Raw genomic sequence first — 22657 nt, forward strand, 5'->3', positions numbered from 1 at the left:
TCTATTTGGGAAACACTGTTGCCTGTTACTCAGCTCTCCATTTGAGCCCAACATCCTTGTAATTATAGGAGAAATAAGAGTAATAGCACTCACCTAAGATAATATGGATAAATTCAATAAATCCAGCAAATAGGAGTGTAAATAAAGGCAGGTCATTACTGCCTAAGCACATCTGGAGTTTTTCACTGAGAAACAATATTTAATAACCTAGTTGAGGGACTTCCTTGGTGGTCCTTTAGCTAAGACTCCACACTCCCAATGTAGGGAAACTTGGTTCGATCCCTGGTGAGGGAAGTAGATCCCACATGCAGAAACTAAGACCCAGCACAGCCAAATAAATCAATATTAACAAAACAAAACCAAAGAACAGTTGGAGAAATAGCCTCATTAAGGTATAATGCCACTTCATGGCTCATATCTTCCACTCATCTATGAATTCTTTTTATTCTATCAATTATTTAATTGGGATAGAAAATTTCTTATCTTTCAAAAAGATAGCAAAGGACTTCAAACATGAACTGTTACTGATGCAATTTGGGGGGAGAGTCATTTATTATTTGGGGACTTTCTCCAGTGGCTCAATGGTAAGGAATCCATCTCAGTGCAGGAGTCACAGGAAATGCAGGTTGAATACCTGAGTTGAGAAGATCCTCTGGAGGAGGAAATGGCAACCCACTCCAGGATTCTTGCCAGGATAACCCTATGGACAGAAAAGCCTGGCGGGTTACATTCCCTGGGGTCACAAAGAGTCAGACACAACTGAGTGACTGAGCACACACACACAACTTTGCCTCCAGCAAGGAGCTGTCATGGCAATTCAGAGAAGTGATGAAAAGTATAACATACAAGGAATTTCCATTCTGGCATAAGTTGCAACTATGGAAAACAGAAAATTGATATTATGCTCCATATGAAAAATAGCAGCAAGTAAAAAACAATTTTCCAGTAATTTCTCTCAAAAAGAAAAAATAGAAAGCAAAATAATGAATAGCACAAAATTATGAAAACAAAACCCCAAGTACATATACAGAGTAAGAAGACACATATTAAATATGATTCTTCAAAGCTTCCAGAACACACAGGGCAGACATGACTGAGGCCATGAAAGGTAGACTGAGTAAATCCATCCCCTCCACACACAAAGAAAGGTTAGAGATGGAGAGCCAGACAGCTGGCAGCAGCATTTGTAATCTGTGAGTGTTTCCATTTCTGACATTTGGTAAAACTGGCTGAGGCAAACAAGGCAAAAGTTTGTCCAGCTACCAGAAGATTAACTCCTGCATATGCTCAATGCTCTAATCCAAATATTAACTCCAAATGAAACGGTGGTGTGAATCCCAAGGGTAGACTGAATTTCAGAAGACTCTGTTTGCCTTGGAGAGTCTCTCAGAGAGGCAAGGAGTGGCTGTGGCTCACCCTGGGGACACAGACACTGGTGGCAGCCATTCCTGGGAGCTGCCCCCACCACATGTACACTGGTGTGGGCAGACACCACCAAGGAATTCTCTCATCTGTACATTCCCGATTCTCATCATCAACTAATAAGAAATAAAACAACTGAGAAAATATTCATTATCAATCATGAAGCTAACCGAATTAAAACTTTCTTGATAAGCAGGAACAAGGTCAAACACTGTCCCTTAAACCTTTCCTCTCTGACATCAATCTATACCACATGTATATTCTTTCCACAAACCAATTGAGAATATAGTTCTTATTCTTTCACAAGAATTCTTCACAGCTCTGAAATCGTAAAGGATCTTTAAAAGAGCTGAATTTAATACCGCAACATCCATTATTCAGGATTATCTGACAGTCTGAGTCTCTGAGGCAGACTTTTTATTTTGGCCACACCCTGTGGCATGCAGAATCTTAGTTCCCAGTCCAGGGATCAAAAACCCTCATATCTGCATTGGGTACATGGAGTCTTAACCAGCGGACTGCAAGGGAAACTGGTGGTAGCCATTTCTTGATAGAGTCCTTGGTATTCAGCCTCCTGAAAGCACCTGATATTGGGTCCCACCTTTTGCTTCTTAGGATAACTTCTTGCAGGGTTCAGTTAGAAACTAGAACTTCTGCAGTAGATAGAATTCCTCCTCCAAGTTAAGGTACTTGAAACATTTCTCACCAATTTCCTCACATCTCATTCATGGAAATAAACACACAAAAATAGAAGCAAGCTAACAAAGAAAAACACTTGAGTGAAACATATAAGCAGAAAAGAGTGAGCTTGTAGGGAAAAATTGAATAGGCAGTTAATCTTTAGAACTGGGGGAGTTCTAATGAGGTGGATAAAACTGGAGCCTATTATACAGAGTGAAGTAAGCCAGAAAGAAAAACACCAATACAGTATATTAACGCATATATACGGAATTTAGAAAGATGGTAATGACAACCCTGTATGTGAGACAGCAAAAGAGACACAGAGGTATAGAACAGTCTTTTGGACTCCGTGGGAGAGGGATGGGGGGATGATTTGGGAGAATGGCATTAAAACATGTATAATATCATATAAGAAACGAATCGCCAGTCCAGGTTCGATGCAGGATACAGGAAGCTTGGGGCTGCTGCACTGGGATGACCCAGATGGATGGTATTGGAAGACAGGTGGGAGGAGGGTTCAGGATGGGGAACACGTGTACACCCGTGGCAGATACATGTTGATGTATGGCAAAATCAATACAATATTGTAAAGTAAAAAAAAAAAAAAAAAAAAGAACTGGGGGAGTTCTAAAGTAGAGTTGAGAAAAATCCAAAGATGAGGAGAAAAAGCAGTGAATCTGTGAAATCATACCCACCAGCATTCTAGATATCCTAACCTTCACTCCTCTTTTACACAGTGGTCTTCAACCTGACTGCACCTTAGAATCATTTGGGTGGGGATAAGGGCACTCTGATGCCCGAGGTCCAGCCTCCAGAAACTGGTTTAGGTTCAACTGATTAGGGTGGAGCCTGAAGATTCCTCTCCCTGGAAGAGTCTGGATGCAGAAACTAACCCCATGTAAGCATCTGCTAACCTCCACTCTTGCATTGTCTTTGCATCTGAGCCTGGAATGGCTACAGACCTGCTATGAAGGAGTTACAATGATCACAAAGAGTTTTAACCAGAGTCCCATGACACATTTCATGCTTCCAGAAAAATCTTTATAAACCAAAGTCCAGAGATTACAGCATTGAAATTGAAAATTTTCATTCTGCACGGTAGGAAAACTAAAATTTCAGATAAAACCATATTTAAAAAACATTAATAAACAGATGAGTCAAAATTAGCCTAGAAAGTTATCTCTAAAAGGACAAGGAGAATTAGAATAGAGCTAACAAGGATATCAGCCTTCTTTAAAAGTAGCCTTGTCTTGATTTTGGAATCATGAAAGCATTATACAGAATTATAATTATAAAAGAACTAATTTTTTGAAAAGCAATTCCTAAAATTTCAGAGTAAATTTAAATAAAACTACCTATATATCTACCCATCCTGTTGGTTCAAAGAGCCATACAAAAAAGAACTATCAAAAGTGGTTTTAAACAAAACAATTTGAAAACACATTCTCTGCATGATACACCCATGTGAATACAGAATAACTGCAAAAAGATAAATTTTATGTTTTCAGAAGTCACATTATAAGGTAAAACAAATAAATAATTATGTTGATATCATTGAGAATTGGGCTTAGACATGGGACAAAGAGAATAGATGATGGGAGAAAAGAGATACAGATGTAAGCAAAATAAGATGAAGTAAAAAACTAGTGTCCTGTATCTGATTTGGATTGGAAACACCCATATAAACATATTTGTTTACCTTAAAAATGTATTCTAACTTGGTCTAATGAAAAAAAGCCAAGAAACAATAAGCAAGAGCAATATCCCCTCTAACATCCAGATTATAGTCTTTAAATACCATTTCACACTAAAAGAAGACAGGGCTGCTTGGAGAAATGGATGATTCCAGGGCTGAGCAAATGCTGTACAAAATGAACTAGAAACATCCTGTCACACCAAAAACAAAAAAAAAAAAAAAAAAACAAGCAAAAAAAGACATTAGAAAAAAAAAAAAAAAGTAGCCAAGACTTCTAGAGTGTGTGCAAAAGACTTAGGACCCAACCTGAATATACTCCCACTGCCCAAAGATGGCCCAAGGTTGATATAAGCATAACAAATAAAATGGACTGAAGCAGATCAGAAATGCTTAAATCCATGAGCTCAAACTGACATTCACAAAACCAAACCAAACAACCAACCATGAAAACTCACTAGCCCCTCTCCTCACTAGAGGAGAACCAATTCCCCATTTTGAAAACAGGTTTTAAAAACGGAAAAAATTATTTTCCCTACTCTCCCTATAAACACTATAGTTCAGTGTTAACTAAAGAGCTTAGAGCATCCCCACTTTGCAACCCTTAATAAATTAATGGACCTTGAGCAAGGATCATGAATAGCGCCAACATCACACACACACACACACACAAAAGATGTTATGTACCTTATAAGGGGGATATACAAGCCTACCTCCTACATAGACAAAAGGGGTGAAGAAAATCCAAATGAGCTGTATTGAACTTCTAGACCTAAACACCTACCTAAGGTGCCAGGGGAACAAGTTAATTGAGACAGGGGGAGATGCGATCAGCCAAATCCAGACTGTGGGAATCTCTACAGGTCAAACAACCTACAGGCTTGGGGTGGAGGGGAACAGAAAGGCAATCTGAATAACCTGTATCAGCCAAGTGTACCTTATTTAATACTGCTTCCAACAGAAGAGGGGAAAAAAGACAACTGTGAGCACTGGCTAGATACTAATGATATTAAAGTTAATATTTATGCATAAAACAATAAAGTGAAAGTGAAGGCGCTCAGTCATGTCCAACTCTTTGGGACCCCATGGACTGTAGCCTACCATCTTCCTCCGACCATGGGATTTTCCAGGCAAGAATACCAGAGTGAGTTGCTATTTTCTTCTCCAGGAAATCTTCCCAACCCAGGGATTGAACCTGGGCCTCACACATTGTAGGCAGATGCTTTACCGTCTGAGACACAAGGGAAGTCTATAAAAATAATGTTTAATGTAAATATGTTTAGTGGGGGGAGATTCCACATCTTTTAAAGATACATACTAAAATATGTATGGATAAAAATGATTTGATGTCTTGGAACTTCTTTAAAAGAATCTTGGGAAGTGAGGGTGAGTTTCAGATGAATCAAGACTGCTCATTATGGCAATTATTGAAGCTGACTTAGGGTGACATAGGGGCTTATTTCCCTTTATCCTTCTGAGTTCTTAGCTGAGGATCCCTGTAATAAATGACAGAATATCAAGAGAAAATCAAACAGAAGTTTATTAACATGTATATTTCTGATATACATGCGAAATATCAAGAAGAACTGAGTAACTCCCTGAGATGGCCCAAGCCACCACTTTAAATGCCATCTCCCCCTAAAGACAAAAGAAAAGGTGATGGAGCGCCAATGAGAGGTTAGCAGGAGAAGCAGCTTAAACTACAGCAGGGTTGGGTGTGTTATACAGATTTCATCCTTCTTGAAGACTGTCCAACAGGATTCTGCTGTGATTTAGAGCCATCCTTCTTTTTCTGGTACAGAGAGGGAGACACCTTTACAAATGGAGATTTCCTTTATCTGTGTGAATGTCCCTCAGAAGAATAACTTCTACTCTGTCTTCAGAGTTTCTCCTGTGTCTATTTCTGAAAAACACAACCAACTCACAACAATTTTTCTGCCAGAATGCCCTATTCTGGAGTGACACGTTGTGTTACCCTTTCATTCTATTCTATTTTTGTATTTTTGAAATGTTCTTAAAAATCTACAGGAAATTAAAAAGGAAAAAAAAAAACAACACTATAGAAATCAGGTGACAGAGGGGCCAGAGCTGTTTCTAGAAAAGCAGCTCCTCTTGGCTCTGAGCCTCAGTGGAGGCTGTGGGAGGAAAGGACAGAACACAGAGAACATGGGTCTAGCAGTCAGAGCACAGTGCCTCAGAGACCAGGTCGGCCACCTGCCAGTCACAGGACCCCAAGCCCACCGTGTGCCCTCTTCGGCCCCCAGGTCTTTATCTGTGAAAATACCTGCCTTGCCTCCCTCAGAGGACTCCTGGGACAACTAAATGAGTTACAACAGCTCAGAGTGCTCTGAAACCACCATAAAAACAAGGGGTTTTCATCACTTTTATTATTAGAAGTCCTGGTAAGAGATTTATTCTTAATGGCAGAGGCTGGATTCACAAAGGCTTGGAAAACTCATTGTTCCTCACAGGAGACCACAGTGGAACAAGAACTCTTGAGAAAAGTCATGTGTAAAACCAAATTTTCTAGACTATAAAGTTTCACTTCTACCCAGATTGCTGCAATTTTTAACCATTATGAATGCAATCTTTCAAAAAGAGTCTCCTACTTCCCTGACTACATAAAGAAAATGGATTGAAGGGGGTGGAGGAAACAAGTGAAATAGGTGAGGGAACGTAAGAGGTACAAACTCCAAATTATAAAATAGTAAAAGGGGACTGGGGACAAAAATAAATATATAAACTTTTAAAAATAAGTAAATCATGGAATTATATAACATAGGAAATATATTCAATAATATTGGAATAATTTTGCATGGTGACAGTTGGTAACTACACTTATCATGTACTGTATAAAATATTAAATCACTAATGATGTATACCAGAAACTAATATAACATTGTAAGCCAATCATACTTCAATTTTAAAAAATTCTTTTAATTTTACATTAAAAATTTACATATGCTTAGAAAAAGAAAAGAAGGTGGATATAAAACCCTAATTTATAACTCAAGGTCATCACTGTGGATATTACTAACACCTAAAATTCTGGGAGTTGGTGATGGATGGGGAGGCCTGGCGTGCTGCGATTCATGGGGTCGCAAAGAGTTGGACACGACTGAGCGACTGAACTGAACTGAACTGAATGGCTAATGGCTAATGTTATGCTCTTAGGAACCAGCAGGGCGCACACAGCAGGTCTGCTTGGCAGGTCTCCTTCTGCTTGGCTCAAGGCCCCCTCCTTCTCTCCCTTGCTGTGTGGTCCTCAGTGGTTGCTGTCAGCCCACAGTGTCTTTGCCACCAACAGACACTTCCCATACTCCTGGGTTGAGCAAAGTGAGGGACACATGCAAGAAAGGATTGGGAAATAAATGCAAAGACCACTCAGCTCTTGGGGAACCAGCTGTGAGTCGAGGCACAAAGCCCACTGTGGGATGCAGAGGATTCTGTTTACTTCCTGCCCATTAGCTGAGCTCCAAAGTGAACATTTACACACACACATGCTTCCCACAGCCTCCACCTGGACCAGAGACCATCAGCAAAAGTGGCTTCAAATAAAGGCCAAGTGACCAGACAAGGCTGGGCCACTTCTAAGAGTCCTGGGAAAAGGACACAACTCCCGGCAACACCTCCCCTCTCAGGGGAAGGGACTGGGTGAACCCACTCTGGCTCTCTGAGGTCACCCCACTTACACAGCAGCAATGGAGACCTCACCTTTCAGAGAGAAGCACTGATGACCTGGGGAGGTGGTCTCTGTGACTCAGGCCCAGGCAGAGGCTTCAGGCTCCTCCTCTCCACCCTGAGGGCCCCGGGCAGGCAGAGACCTGTCCTCCCCACCCACAGTACCCGTGGAGGTGCACACAGGGGCCAGGGGTGCTGGGAGCTCTCCGGCTGTTCTGTTCTTATTAGGGGTGACCGGCAAGTGCTCCTTAGCCTGGTACTTATTTCTCTGAGGGGTAGAGATACTCCTCAGTTCTCAAAGGACAGCCCATGGAATTCTCCAGGCCAGAAAACTGGAGTGGGTAGCCTTTCCCTTGTCCAGGGGATGTTCCCAACCCCGGGATCAAACCCAGGTCTCCCTCATTTCAGGCAGATTCCTTACCAGCTGAGCCACAAGGGAAGCCCTTCTCATAGGACAGAGGTTTTCATATCTCAAAATCCTAAAACCCTAAAAGCCTCACTCTGGACTGGCATCACCCTGCTTTCTCCCACTGGGGCTGCCAGGAGTACCTGGGAGGCCCTGCTCATGCTGTGGGTGGAAAGACCGCACTTCTTGGGATCATGGATGATCCACAGGGCATTCTGTGCACCTGAGGGATTAAAAGAGGGCCGGAGATCAAAAAGGAAATATGTTTGTGTTTTAGAAAATCCTGGGCTGAGTTTAGATCTTCCACCATCTAAAATATAAAGAGTAACAAGCAGTATAGATTGATCACAACACAGGAAGTTGCTTCATAAAATCAATTATTTAACTAACTAGCACTGCTACTAGTACTAGCAGTACTGCCACACAGATGAGCCCCTAAATTTAAACTCCCCACTTCTCCGCCATGACCACCCAGAGACCAACCTCCTGAAAGGGCCCAGGGCTCTACCAGTTGCACGTTATGCAGCCCCAGGCCTGGCCTTCCTGGACCCCAGGAGGAAGTATTAATGGGGCTGGACAACTTTGAAATCAACACTCCCAGCACCACAGTGGGGAGGATTCCATCTCAGGAAGAACCCCAGATCCTGTGGCCTCTCTCTCTATGTCTGTTTCTCCCATGAGCTGCCACAGCCAAGACCCAGAACTCATATTAGAATGGGATCCATCCAAGGCTTAGTGACCCCACTCAAGGGGCTAACAGCCCAGAACAGCAAGAAAAACCAGTAGCTCAGTTCAAACCCAGCCACATGGGCTCTGCTTTGAACCCACCTGACTTTAAGACTCTTTTGCATCTTGTACCAAAGAGAAACTAGAGAACCAGGGACAGCAGAGAGAGACCTGCTCCAGGATATGATCCAGCATTAAACCCTGAGGCCACTCATCCAACCAGGCACCTGGCATGAGCCACAGGCAGACACTGAGGCCCCAGGGTTTCCTGATAAGAATTCATGAGAGCTCTGCTGTCTGAGGTCAGGAAATCCTGCACAAACAGGCCACACCAGCTTGCCACCTGTGTATTTCAAACAGACTTACTGTGACTATGCGGAAATTCCATGACTGGGACAGCTGCACACGGGACAAAGAAGGGCTGGGGCAGCCTGACGGGCTCCTGCTCCCTCTCCCACTCCTGTCCTTCACAGGGCACTGCAATAGCTAGGTGGTCAGTGCCCTCTCAAAGGCGGCACCCTGCCCCACATACCTGTCCCACCCTCTGGCACAATAGCCAATCCTCTTCTGAAATCAGTGAGAACTCCATCCCCCAGGACCATCCAGTACCTGGGAGCTGACAGATACTCTGGTCTCTCCAGTTGTGTGGGGTGGACTTCACCTGCCCAGCTGCCCACTGCCCACAGTGCCCTTCAGTCCAGCGCAGCCATTAAACAAGAGCCACGCCTCCCACCTGTAAACCACCTGGCCCACCCACCACACCCCCAACACAATGGACTGAGGACAGCTCACACCTCCACCTCCTCCATCCCTTTCACAGCACCTGCATCTTCCACCCGTCCTGCTCTCACACACTCACATGCCGCCCGTGTCCCTAAGGCAGCACTAAGGGACCACGGAGAGCACGAGCCCCCCAGGGGGGTCTGCATCAGACCCCCAGCAGGCTCAGCCAGAACAGGGGGCTGACAGCACTGTGTCCCCAGGTGGATTGTCCTCTGGGGGATCTTGACCCAGCATCTTCAGGGTCACAGGGATCACTGACCTCACAGCTTTCTGCCTCTGGTTTGCCCTGCACATTCCCTCCTACACCCTCTGCCAATGCCAGGATACCAGGATCCCCCTTCAACCAGGAATCTGCTCCCACAACCAGGGAAAGAAAGCAGCGTGGAGGGTGCACAGAATTCACGGTGAAGCTGGAGCTCCTCCCCACAGGGGCTTTGCTCACACTGCCAGCCCACGGGGAAGGGGGCAGCCTGGGGAAAGGTGTGCTCTTAGGAGTTCTGGGAAGCTATGGTCCAGATGCAGGGCCCTGGGTTCTGTTCCCCTGGAAGAGGAAAGGCGATGGTATCTTCTTAGAAAAGCATTTATCAGATGTGACCTGGTCAAGGTAATAATTTTTACCTTGTTAAACTATAACAAAGCGCCATAAAAGGTACTTTATTCTGGGCTCGGGTCCAAATTACCTTCCTCTAAATCACAGGGTACATATTGCCTGAGGCTGTTGGAATGTTCTTTTGGTCAAAGATCAGTCAGCATTTATACTGAACACCAGGAACTTTCTACCATAATATAAAATGTCTTTTTATTTCAAGGCCATCCTTCCACAACACTCTTTAACCAGTTAAAAGAAGAACAGTAACCCCTGGAGTCCAGTTCTCGCCATTCTAAAGATGAATACAACCTCTGAGCTCTATCATGTTTCCATGAGGGTTTATCCTCAGACCTTAGACCACTGGCTCTCCCCACTGGTCCCTTCCATCTCAGTACAGAGACACATACACCAAAAAGCAGCGCACAGTATGAAAATCTTTTACCTCCAGAAATGTAAACATTCCCCAAATTAAATAGGATTTCCAGTAACACTTTATGACTGCTTTCATTAAGGAAGGCTCCTGTGCATCCTTCTGGGCTCTCTTCACTTCTTGATCCCAGTACCTGTGATACAAAACAAAGCACAGTAAAGAACAGCGTGTCCACCAAAGGGAAAATGGGAGAGGGACAGAGGGGAAGATAAGCCTTCACTACAGGGCACTCTATGGCTGCCCCATAGATGCTGGCTAACTGCTCACAGGGATCCTAAAAGATAAGCAGTGCAGACTCTGAAGCACCAGAGAAACAGGCCTTGAGGCAAAAGTTCCAGATTCTGGAAACAAGTTCCTGCCAAGATTTGCTGGATTCACAGGTCACAAGCAGCTCAGGTGGGCAGACTCCCTCCTCCAGGGACCCCACCTACGGGGATAGAGCTCGGCCTCCAGGGCCGTGGCTGTGGGCTCCCTCCATGCCCACAGATGCACAGGGAACGCGGGCCTCCAAAGTGGGCTAAGCCCAGGGTCAACTGAGTGGCTGAGTGTGCAGTGTCAGGAGAGGAGTCTCAGAAGAACCCAGAGGAAGGCAAAGCCTCCCTCAAACCTTTAGCCCCACATGGAAATTCTCACTCTTTCTCCCCTTCTCCCTGATGTCTGTGCTCACCCTTGCAGCTCTTCTCCGAGGTGCTGGGAGCGATCTTCTGGAAGCACCGAGTACATGTCATCTGGTTCTAATTTCCGTTTGTGACCAATTTTAAACAAGGGGTTTAGCCACCTGTTAAAAATTAAAAGGAGAGTGACATATATCCAAATTACACATCTCTAATTAGAAACCTACATTCATGGACATTGCTAAAAAAAAAGTCTACATTTAAAATATATAAAGATATGGGGAAAATTAGATATATGCTTACAAACACACATACATTCTAGGTATAGGAAAGTCATGCTGGTTTATATATTACATAATTAAAGCAGCCTTTTTGTGGCCTACTGAACATACATTGTACATCTGCTTTAATTATTAAGAAAAAAAAAATGTTTAGAAATCAAATAAAGTAACAGTGGGTCAGGCATGCAGAATAGAGCCGAATGGCCATTGTGGGTAAGGCTGCAGATATGTTCCTGTATTGCTGAGGACTTAAATCTTCTGAAATGTATCAGATTGAAGGATACCTACATGCACTGCTGCTGCTGCTAAGTCACTTCAGTCGTGTCCGACTCTGTGTGACCCCATTGAAGGCAGCCCACCAGGCTCCCCCATCCCTGGGATTCTCCAGGCAAGAACACCGGAGTGGGTTGCCATTTCCTTCTCCAATGCATGAAAGTGAAAAGTGAAAGTGAAGTCGCTCAGTCATGTCCGACTCCTAGCGACCTCATGGACTGCAGCCCACCAGGCCCCTCCATCCATGGGCTTTTCCAGGTAAGGGTACTGGAGTGGGTTGCCATTGCCTTCTCCCCTACATGCGCTAGTGGTAAAGAATCCGTCTGCTAAAGCAGGAGATGTAAGAGATGCTGGTTCGATCCCCAGGTTGGGAAGATTCCCTGGAGAAGGAAATGGCGACCCACTTCAGTGTTCAAACCTAGAAAATCCCATGGACAGGGGAGCATGGTGGGCTCCAGTCCATGGGGTCACAGTCGGACATGACTGAAGTGTCTTAGCACCAGTAATATTCAAAGAAGTTGCAAACTTGAGGTCTCAAGGTCTCCTTAGATCAGTTGTCAACACAGAGAAGTTTTTACAGGGAGTTATCTTATGGACACAACACCCTGAGTCTAACAGGCTCTGGACCCGGAACTACTTACAGTCCTGTCAGACTCCCCTCAGCCAGAACACTCATGTGAGCCTCTTTCTGAACCCAACCTTCTGAAGGCAACCTCAAGATAAGTAATAGCTTCCCAACTAAAATGCGATTGATTCTTCTTATGGTCCTCCTCGGCATCACTCTCGGGAAAATTCATTTATTTTTAAAAGTAACATTCAAACATCCAAAAGGGCTGGAATTTTACTGATTGTTGGATCTGTCACCATCAGCCTCAGTTGGGGAATAAATATTGCTCACCAGACTTTCAGGGAACTTTAGCTGACAATATCACCAAACTATGGTTTAATTCCACCATGCCCAGGTTTCTGCCCAGGGACACCAAGGTTGCCCCCAGTGCCACCACATCGCTGCAAGGACATATGTGTTAGTCAAATCCCTGTTTTCTGGGGGTCCAACCAACCATTTACTATGAGCCCTCCACCTACAGGCATGGCCGACTCTAGATAATTACCATGCTTAAGGGCTCTGGGGATAGGATCATACCAAACATGGAGGGGCCTGGCCATGAGCAAGCACCCTGGATGGAAGGGCACCACCATGAGCCTAAACAAGACTCAATAAAATTCAAAGACCGTGTGTGTGCCCCTGAGGGATGTTTGTTCCTTGAGGACCTTGTAGCAAGGGCCACCCATGTTGGGCCATCAACCGTCTCCAAGAAAACTACCAGGGGACACTGGGCTATATGTGGTTCACACCCAGATCAAGGTTACATTCAGATTTTAATTACACTCGCACAACCTGTGAATCAAAGGGGGCCATTCATCTAGTCAGGAGGGGAGCTGGACTGGTAATAGCAGTTGTCACTCTTGTAGGATCCCTGGTGAGCCTAGCATGAGAAAGAATTTATAATACCCTAAGTATAAAAAAAAGAAATTAAAAAAGTCAGAGACTGGCCTAGGTAAGTAGAGAACCCAGTTCTAACCTTAGAATGACAAAATCTTCACTAGACCCTCTGGCCCATATGACACTTGACCACTGCAAAGCTCTTGACTACCTGCTGGCTGATCAAGGGGGAATTTGTCCCCCAACCATTTCCTGTTGTTTTTATGTTAACACTTGTGGTTAGATAGAAAAGAGCACATCCCAATTGCCAGAGAAAACTGCCTACAGACAAAGACAAATATCATACAGTATCACTTATACACGGAATCTTAAAAAGCAGTATAAATGAACTTATCTACCAAAGAGAAACAGAGTTACAGATGTAGAAAATGAACTTATGGTTACCAGCGAGGGAGGGAGGAAGGGACAAATTGAGAGACTCAGATTGACATACATAAACTACTATATACGTATCCAACTCTTTGCAACCCCATGAGCTGCAGCCCGCCAGGCTTCTCTGCCCATGGGAATTCTCCAGGCAAGAATACCTGAGTGGGTTGCCATGCTCTCCTCAGTGGATCTTCCCAACCCAGGGATCTAAGCCAGGTCTCCTGCACTGCAGGCGGATTCTTTACAGTCTGAGTCACCAGGGAACTATATATAAAAGACATAACTGATAAGAACCTACTGTGTAGCAGAGGGAACTCTACTTAATACTCTGTAATAGCTTTTATCTTTTTTTAAAGAAAAGAACCTTTTAAAAATAGTGGATATATGTCTATTGATTTACTTTGCTGTACTCCTAAAACTAACACAACACTGTAAATCAACTATACTCCAATAAAAATTCTTCTTTAATAGAGAGAAGGTCACTTGGCCAAATACTCAAAACAGAAAGGGCCTGGCTGAACAAATTTGTGACAGGAACAAAAGAAGCTTCCCCAGCTTCCCTGGGCTTCTAAGGCCATTCTTAGAACCCCTTACATTTATTCTCCTTTTCTGGCTCTTCGGCCCATGATTCTTCAGTTGTCTCATTAGTTTTATCTCTTAGAGAACTGAGACAACCAAGTGGCAGATGGTCTTTACCCAAGGCTATGAGCAATTGGGACTCTAGCCTGGTGACAATCAGATTCATTTTGGTGGAATCAGGAGAAATCCGCTCCTCTAACCCAAAGCAAAAACAACACCCAGTTGTGGATGTGACTGGTGATGAAAATAAAGTTCGATGCTGTAAGAACAATATTGCATAGGAACATGGAATGTTACGTCCGTGAATCAAGGTAAATTGGAAGTGGTCAAACAGGCGATGCCAAGAGTCAACATTGATATTTTAGGAATCAGTGAACTAAAATGGGGTGAAATGGGTGAATTTAACTCAGATGACCATTATATCTACCACTGTGGGCAAGAATCCCTTAGAAGAAATGGAGTAGCCATCATAGTCAGCAAAAGAGTCCAAAATGCAGTACTTGGGTGCAATCTCAAAAATGACAAAATGCTCTCTGTTCATTTCCAAGGCCAACTATTCAATATCATGGTAATCCAAGTCTATGCCCCAACCAGTAATGCCAAAGAAGCTCAAGTTGAATGGTTCTATGAAGACCTACAAGACCTTCTAGAACTAACACCCCAAAAAAGATATCCTTTTCATCATGGGGACTGAAATGCAAAAGTAGGAAGTCAAGAGATACCTGGAATAACAGGCAAATTTGACCTTGGAATACAAAATGAAGCAGGGCAAAGGCAAACAAATTTTTGCCAAGAGAATGTACTGGTCATAGCAAACACCCTCTTCCAACAAAACAAGAAAAGACTACACATGAACATCATCAGATAGTCAATACCAAAATCAGATTGATTATATTCTTTGCAGCTGAAGATGGAGACACTCTATACAGTCAGCAAAAACAAGACCAGGAGCTAACTGTTCAGATCATGAACTCCTTAGTGAAAAATTCAGTCTTAAATTGAAAAAAGTAAGGAAAGCCACTAGACCATTCAGATATGACCTAAATCAAATACCTTATGATTATAGAGTGGAAGTGACAATAGATTCAAGGGATTATATCTGATAGCAGAGTGCCTGAAGGTCTATGGACAGAGATAAGTGACATTGTACAGGAGGCAGTGATCAAGACCATCCCCAAGAAAAAGAAATGCAAAAAGGCAAAATGGTTGTCTGAGGAGGGCTTACAAATAGCTGAGAAAAGAAGATAAGAGAAAGGCAAAGGAGAAAAGCAAAGATATACCCATCTGAATGCAGACTTGCAAAGAATAGCAAGGAGAGATACGAAAGCCTTCCTAGTGATCAAGGCAAAGAAATGAGGAAAATACTAGAATGGGAAAGACTAGAGATCTCTTCAAGAAAATTAGTGAAACCAAGGGAAAATTTCATGCAAAGATGGACACAATAAAGGACAGAAATGTTATGAATGTAACAGAAGAAGAAGATACTAAGAAGAGGTGGCAAGAATACACAGAAGAACTATACAAAAAAGGTCATCATGACACAAATAACAATGGTGGCATAATCACTGGACAACAGCCAGACATCCTGGAACATGAAGGCAAGTAAGCCCTTGGGAAGCATCACTACGAACAAAGGTAGTGGAGTTGATGGAATTCTAGCTGAGGTATTTCAAATCCTAAAAGGTGATGCTTTTAAATTGCTACATTCAATATGCCAGCAAATTTGGAAAACTGAGCAGTGGCCACAGGACTGGAAAAGTTCAGTTTTCATCAATCCCAAAGAGAGGCAATTCCAGAGAATGTTCAAAGTACCACACAATTGCATTCATCTCACACGCTAGCAAAGTAATACTCAAAATTATCTAATAGTACGTGAACCATGAACTTCCAGATGTTAAAGCTGGATTTAGAAAAGGCAGAGGAACCAGAATCAAATTACCAACATCTGTTGGATCACAGAAAAAGCCAGAGAATTACAAAAAACATCTACTTCTGATTTATTGACTATTGCTAAGTCTTTGACTGTGTGGATCACAGCAAACTGTGCAAAAATTCCTCAAGAGACAGGAATACCAGACAACTTGACCTGCCTCCTGAGAAATCTGTATGCAGGTCAGGAAGCAACAGTTAAAACTGGACACGGAAAAAGAGATTGGAGAGAGGAGTATGGCAAGTTTCTAGAATTCCAGAAAAAAACATCTATTTCTGCTTTATTGACTATGCCAAAGCCTTTGACTGTGTGAATCACAATAAATTGTGGAAAATTCTTCAAGAGATGGGACTACCAGATCACCTAACCTGCCTCTTGAGAAACCTGTATGCAGTTCAGGAAGCAACAGTTAGAACTGGACATGGAACAGACTGGTTCCAAATAGGAAAAGGAGTATGTCAAGGCTGTATGTTGTCATCCTGCTTATTTAACTTATATGCAGAGTACATCATTAGAAAGCCTGGGCTGGATGAAGCACAAACCAGAATCAAGATTGCCAGGAGAAATTTCAATAACCTCAGATATGCAGATGACACCACCCTTGTGGCAGAAGGTGAAGAAGAACTAAAAAGTGTCTTGATTAAAGTGAAAGAGGAGAGTGAAAGAGTTGGCTTAAAGCTCAACATTCAGAAAACGAAGATCATGGCATCTGGTCCCATCACTTCATGACAAATAGATGGGGAAACAGTGGAAACAGTGGCTGACTTTACTTTTTTTGGCTCCAAAATCACTTCAGATCGTAATTGCTGCCACAAAGTTATGACCAACCTAGGCAGCATATTAAAAAGCAGAGACATTACTTTGTCAACAAAGGTTGATCTAGTCAAGGCTATGGTTTTTCCAGTAGTTATGTATGGATGTGGTAGTTGGACTATAAAGAAAGCTGAGTGCAGAAGAATTGGTGTTTTTGAACTGTGGTGTTGGAGAAGACTCTTGAGAGTCCCTTGGACTGTAAGAAGATCCAACAGGTCCATCCTAAAGGAAATCAGTCCTGGGTGTTCATTGGAAGGACTGATGTTGAAGCTGAAACTCCAATATTTTGGTCACCTGATACAAAGAGCTGACTTATCTGAAAAGACCCTGATGTTGGTAAAGATTAAAGGCAGGAGGAGAAGGGGATGACAGAGGATGAAATGGTTAGATGGCATTACCAACTCAATGGACATGAGTTTGGGATAAACTCCGGGAGTTGGTGATGGACAGGGCAGCCTGGTGTGCTGCGGTTCATGGTGTCGCAAAGAGTTGGACATGACTGAGCAACTGAACTGACTGACTGAACTGATGGCAGAAAGAAAAGAAGAGCTAAAGAGCCTCTCAATGATGGTGAAAGAGGAGAGTGAAAAAAGCTGGCATAAAACTTAACATTCAAAAGATGAAGATCACGCATCTGGTCCCAACAGTTCAGTTCAGTTCAGTTCAGTTGCTCAGTCATGTTCGACTCTTTGCGACCCCATGAATTGCAGCACACCAGGCCTCCCTGTCCATCACCAACTCCCGGAGTTCACTCAGACTCACGTCCATCGAGTCAGTGATGCCATCCAGCCATCTCATCCTCTGTCGTCCCCTTCTCCTCCTGCCCCCAATCCCTCCCAGCATCAGAGTCTTTTCCAATGAGTCAACTCTTCACATGAAGTGGCCAAAGTACTGGAGTTTCAGCTTTAGCATCATTCCTTCCAAAGAAATCCCAGGGCTGATCTCCTTCAGAATGGACTGGTTGGATCTCCTTGCAGGCCGAGGAACTCTCAAGAGTCTTCTCCAACACCACAGTTTAAACACATCAGTTCTTCAGTGCTCAGCCTTCTTCACAGTCCAACTCTCACATCCATACATGACCACAGGAAAAACTATGCATAGCCTTGACTAGACGGACCTTTGTTGGCAAAGTGATGTCTCTGCTTTTGAATATGCTATCTAGGTTGGACATAACTTTCCTTCCAAGGAGTAAGCGTCTTTTAATTTCATGGCTGCAGTCACCATCTGCAGTGATTCTGGAGCCCAAAAAAATAAAGTCTGACACTCTTTCCACTGTTTCCCCATCTATTTCCCATGAAGTGATGGGACTGGATGCCATCATCTTCGTTTTCTGAATGTTGAGCTTTAAGCCAACTTTTTCACTCTCCACTTTCACTTTCATCAAGAGGCTTTTTAGTTCCTCTTCACTTTCTGCTATAAGGGTGGCGTCATCTGCATATCTGAGGTTATTGATATTTCTCCTGGCAATCTTGATTCCAGCTTGTGTTTCTTCCAGTCCAGCGTTTCTCATGATGTACTCTGCATATAAGTTAAATAAGCAGGGTGACAATATACAGCCTTGACATACTCCTTTTCATGGCAAATAGATGGGGAAACATGGAAACAGTGACAGACTTTATTTTGGAGGCTCCAAAATGACTGCAGATGGTGACTGCAGCCATGAATTAAAAGACGCTTGATCCTTGGAAGAAAAGTTATGGCCATCCTAGACAGCATATTAAAAAGCAGAGACATTACTCTGCTGACAAACATCTGTATAGTCAAAGCTGTGGCTTTTCCAGTAGTCATGAATGGATGTGAGGTTTGGACTATAAAGAAAACTGAGCACCGAAGAATTGATGCTTTTGAACTGTATTTTGGAGAAGACTCGTGGAGTGCAAGGAGATCCATCCAGTCAATCCTAAACAAAATCTTTCCTGAATTTTCATTGGAAGGACAAATTCTTTGGCCACCTGATGCAAAGAACTGAGTCATTGGATAAGACCCTGATGCTGGGAAAGATTTAAGGCGGGAGGAGAAGGGGACGACAGAGGATGAGATATTTGAACAGCATCACCATCTCAATGGACATGAGTTTGAGCAAGCTCCAGGAGTTCACAATGGACAAGGAAACCTGGTGTGCTGCAGTACATGGGATCGCAAAGAGTCAGACACATTGAACAACTGAACTGAACTGAACTCAGTATGTGACAATGCCTATGCTTAGCCGGTAGCAAGATCAGAAGATGAACCTTTGCCCCTTCAGAGTCCTTCAGTAATAAGGAGCAGTAAAAAGGAAAGGCTGATAACCCAGAAATATATCCCTGTCCCTCCCTCGAATGGAAACCAACTGCTCTTATCTGAGTTTCAGGCTCAATCACAAAAGGAAAGAAAAAAATAAGAACTGATTAGAACTAGGTAGGACCCAAATGGCAGAAGCTCGAACATCTAGTAGACACAGAGCCTCATTATGCATCCAGTATAATATATAAGCATGATAAATTACACACCAACCAGGACCACTAAAGTTGACAATGGCTATGACAACAAAGCAAAGAGCTCATACAAGGACTAAAAAGGAGTGCTACCTTAATTTCAGGTCCAAATCACACTGCATTTTTGGGTAAGCCATGAATATTCCTCCCTCTCTTAACCTGATTCCCTTCTTTTTACTTCAACCCTCCTATATACCTAGTTGGACTGAGAGGTTGACTTGCAAACTAAGTCTCCGCTTTTCCATTCTTTGGTCACTGAGCAAAGCTTGTGCTCTACCAGTCACACCATCAGTTTACTTATTGGTTGTGGGAATCTGAGGGAGAAAGAACCTCCCCATCATGATAAGGGGTCTCATCCTGGGCTAGGCCCCTGGCACAGTTCCAGGCAACCAATTCCATGACAAGCACAACAGTTACATACACAAGAAACATAGACCCCAGAACCAGACTTCCTGGTTTGAGATCCCACTCCACCACTTACAAGCTGTGTGATGGTAAGCAACTTACTCAACCTCTATGCTTCAGAGTCTTCAAGCATGAAATAAGAGGTAATAGCTCCTTCCTCCCCAGCAGGAAAACTGGAAATGGGTGCCAATGAAACTGGAAGTCTTCACCTTCCATTTCTATGCACATACATTTTCAAAGTCAACAAACAGAATGTGCTTTGAGAGTTTCTTGCCTTACTTGACGTTAAAGAGACATTTGTCTACTTTGCTATTATTTATGGTAACCACACACATATTCCTTCTTCTAGGTCCTTCTTTCCTAAAGGGTGATCAAATAGCCAAGGGATGTAGCTACATGCAATGAATACACCACCATCAAAACAAGCATAGGAGCTGCCATCCCCCTGGGGATCCCCTAGGCTGTCCAATAAAAGAAGTATCAGAATTTGTGGAAAAGATAAATGGGTTATCTTTAAGACCTAATAATCACCCAAGTGGGATTAAAATCCAAAGGTTCAGGCCTGCATATCTGTAGTCCCAGCTGTTAGATGAAGACTTCAATTAAGAGCTTTAACTCTCTGCAGTGCTTTTCATCTCTGTGTTTCCTCCCAGCTCATGGACCTGTCAGTGGTTTCAGGACCAAAGGACTCCTGGGCAGGACCACCTGCATCAAGACTGTGCACTGCTTCTCTAAAGGACAGAGATCTGGATAAGATGCCACAGGTTTCAGGGACCCCATCCCCAGGGTTTGGTTCTCAAAGATAGAAGTGGAGATATTCACAATAGGGCCAGGGGCTGTGGTCAAATACATACTCTACTCCTGGCCGTGTGCCCCAGGCAAAAGCAACACATGTTCCAGAATAACGTCCCCATTCATTTCATACAAAACAATAGTGTTTTGTACACGCATGAAATTGGCCAAAACTAGGTACCAGGACATACAGGACCACACAGGAAGTGAAGGAGGGACAGAAAGAAATACATGGTCATAGACAGGGGGAAAGAGGGAGCCCCAGGGCAGTTGGAACTCAGATGTTCACCTAAGGAACTTGGGAAAAGGTGGGGACATTATTGGAAGATGGCAAAGATGCAGGGCACTAAATAGATAAAGAAAATTGTTCACAAGCTGCTTTCTTGAGGGGGGGGGGGGCGGGGGGAGTTGCAGCTTATTTCAGAACTGACAGTGAATTCCTGAATGGTTCTGAGGCCACTGAATAAGGTGGAGGTAGGGAGCCCAGTCCCTTCTCCTGCTGGGCAGTGACTCCCCGTGAGCAACCTCCTTGCCTTCTGCTCCTGCTGCATCAGCTCTCAGGCTCCAGGGCTGGCTGGGTGGAGAGCAGCAAGGCAGGGAGACTCAGTTCCCCTGACACCAGGTTCCTTGGTACCCCTCCCAACCCTACCCCTCCCAACGTCCCAACCCCACCGGCCCCAGGCACCCAGGCATGCTCCCTCGCCTTGTCCCTTGGTCCCCAACAGAAGCCGACAGTGTCAGGCTTGCCCCGCAGTGGAATGTCACAGCTCAGACAGGGCACTCACCAGACAAACAGGCGCGAGCAGAAGTTCGCCTTCTGCACCGGGCTGGTCTTCACCTCCGCGGACACAGGCAGCATCTTGCCGGCCAAGGTGGACACAGACCAGGGTCTCCCTGCTCAGGCGGCGGTGGGGCTCCTGCTGCTCCTGGAGGCGCCGGCGGGGATGCTGGAGACTGGCCGCCTCACAGGTCCACTGGGCCGGAGCCTGAGAACACCTGCTTCTGAGAGTGGAGCGCCCTTTGTGCACCAGGTCCGCCTCCCAAGACTGAGCAGCCTCCAGGCTCCACCTCTGAGGCACCCTTTCTGTGCAGGTGTTGCCACAGGCATAGGATAGAGACAGTGTGCCACGTGTGGGACTGCAGGACCAAGAGACAGCCAGGTAGATGCTTCCAGAAGCCTCACGCAGGTAGGAGGCAAAGTTATCAGCTCTTTGATAAAGGCAGCAGGCTGACTGCGGGGCACAACCAGCCCAGCTCCCAGGAACGCACCTGGCTGCAAACTCTGCGGAAGTTCCTGCTCTGAGCCCAGGCACTCAACCAGAAGGTGGAGGTGAGAGGCTCAGGCCCTGCCCATCTCTGCTGCTCAGAGGCTCCCCATGGGCTGCAGAGGAAACCTGGAAAAGCTAGCAGGAGGAGATAGAAGCCTCCTCTCTGGGCCCTCTGCCCTCATCAAAACCAAACAAGGGCCCTGTGGGAAGTTCTCCAACTGTAATGAAGCAGAACCTAGTGGGGCCTTCCTGGGATAGATCCTACCCCAACCCCATGCCCTCTGCCTGTCTCTTGTTTGTAGAAAATCTTCAGTCTCCCAGGCCTCATCTGAATCACAAAAGGCTGGCTCAAGAATTAATGACTGAAAAAAAAAAAAAAAAAAGAATTAATGACTGGAAAAATGTGAACAAGTAATAAAAAAAAATAAAATAAAATAAAAAACTTTATCAATAGATTAGCCATACTGCAGTCACAGAATCTTTAGTTCCTCCCAGAAGGCTACAGATAATATGTTTGGTGCACATTCCCGAGTTGTTTTGCAGATGCTAAAAAGTCCACCAGGTGGAAGAAGTTAACTGCATGATGACCATGATAAACTTGAACCTAAGGATTTATGATGATAACCCCTGTTGCATTACCGTGCTCCTCAACATCAAGCAGAGAATAGTGCGTGAGCTAAATCAAGTACTCTCCACTCTCTCCCCTAGACTGCCTTTAAAAAACCTCCCCTGAAATCCACTGGGGAGTTCCAGCCTTCTGAGCATGAGCATCCTTACTCCTTGCTTGGCCCTTGCAATAAACCTTTCTCTGCTCAGAACACCAACATTTCAGTTCATATCACCTCAGTGTACATTGGGCACAAGGGCCTGGTTTGGCCAATACAAACCAGGCACCAAACATTTGACGATGGCCAACAACAGGGTTTAGCACAGATTATGTTTGT

The 22657-nt window shown here is 44.2% G+C and overlaps 1 protein-coding gene across 1 annotated transcript in view; it reads right to left on the reverse strand.

Moving 5' to 3' along the window:
* Positions 1 to 22056, reverse strand: part of LOC147361955 (ATP-binding cassette sub-family C member 4-like) — a 215456-nt gene extending 193400 nt beyond the window's left edge. The window contains exons 1-3 of the mRNA XM_086330262.1: positions 21231 to 22056; positions 11079 to 11189; positions 10424 to 10544 (exon numbers count right to left, since the gene is read on the reverse strand). Coding sequence (XP_086186388.1) covers positions 10424 to 10544; positions 11079 to 11189; positions 21231 to 21304 — 306 coding nt within the window. The 5' untranslated portion in view covers positions 21305 to 22056. The remainder of the gene's footprint in view (positions 1 to 10423; positions 10545 to 11078; positions 11190 to 21230) is intronic.
* Between the last annotated feature and the right edge of the window lie 601 nt (positions 22057 to 22657).

Source organism: Bos grunniens, chromosome 12, assembly GCF_055505025.1.
Source record: "Bos grunniens cultivar Pamir isolate PY7600 chromosome 12, Bosgru_T2T1.0, whole genome shotgun sequence".
Classification (NCBI taxonomy): domain Eukaryota; kingdom Metazoa; phylum Chordata; class Mammalia; order Artiodactyla; family Bovidae; genus Bos; species Bos grunniens.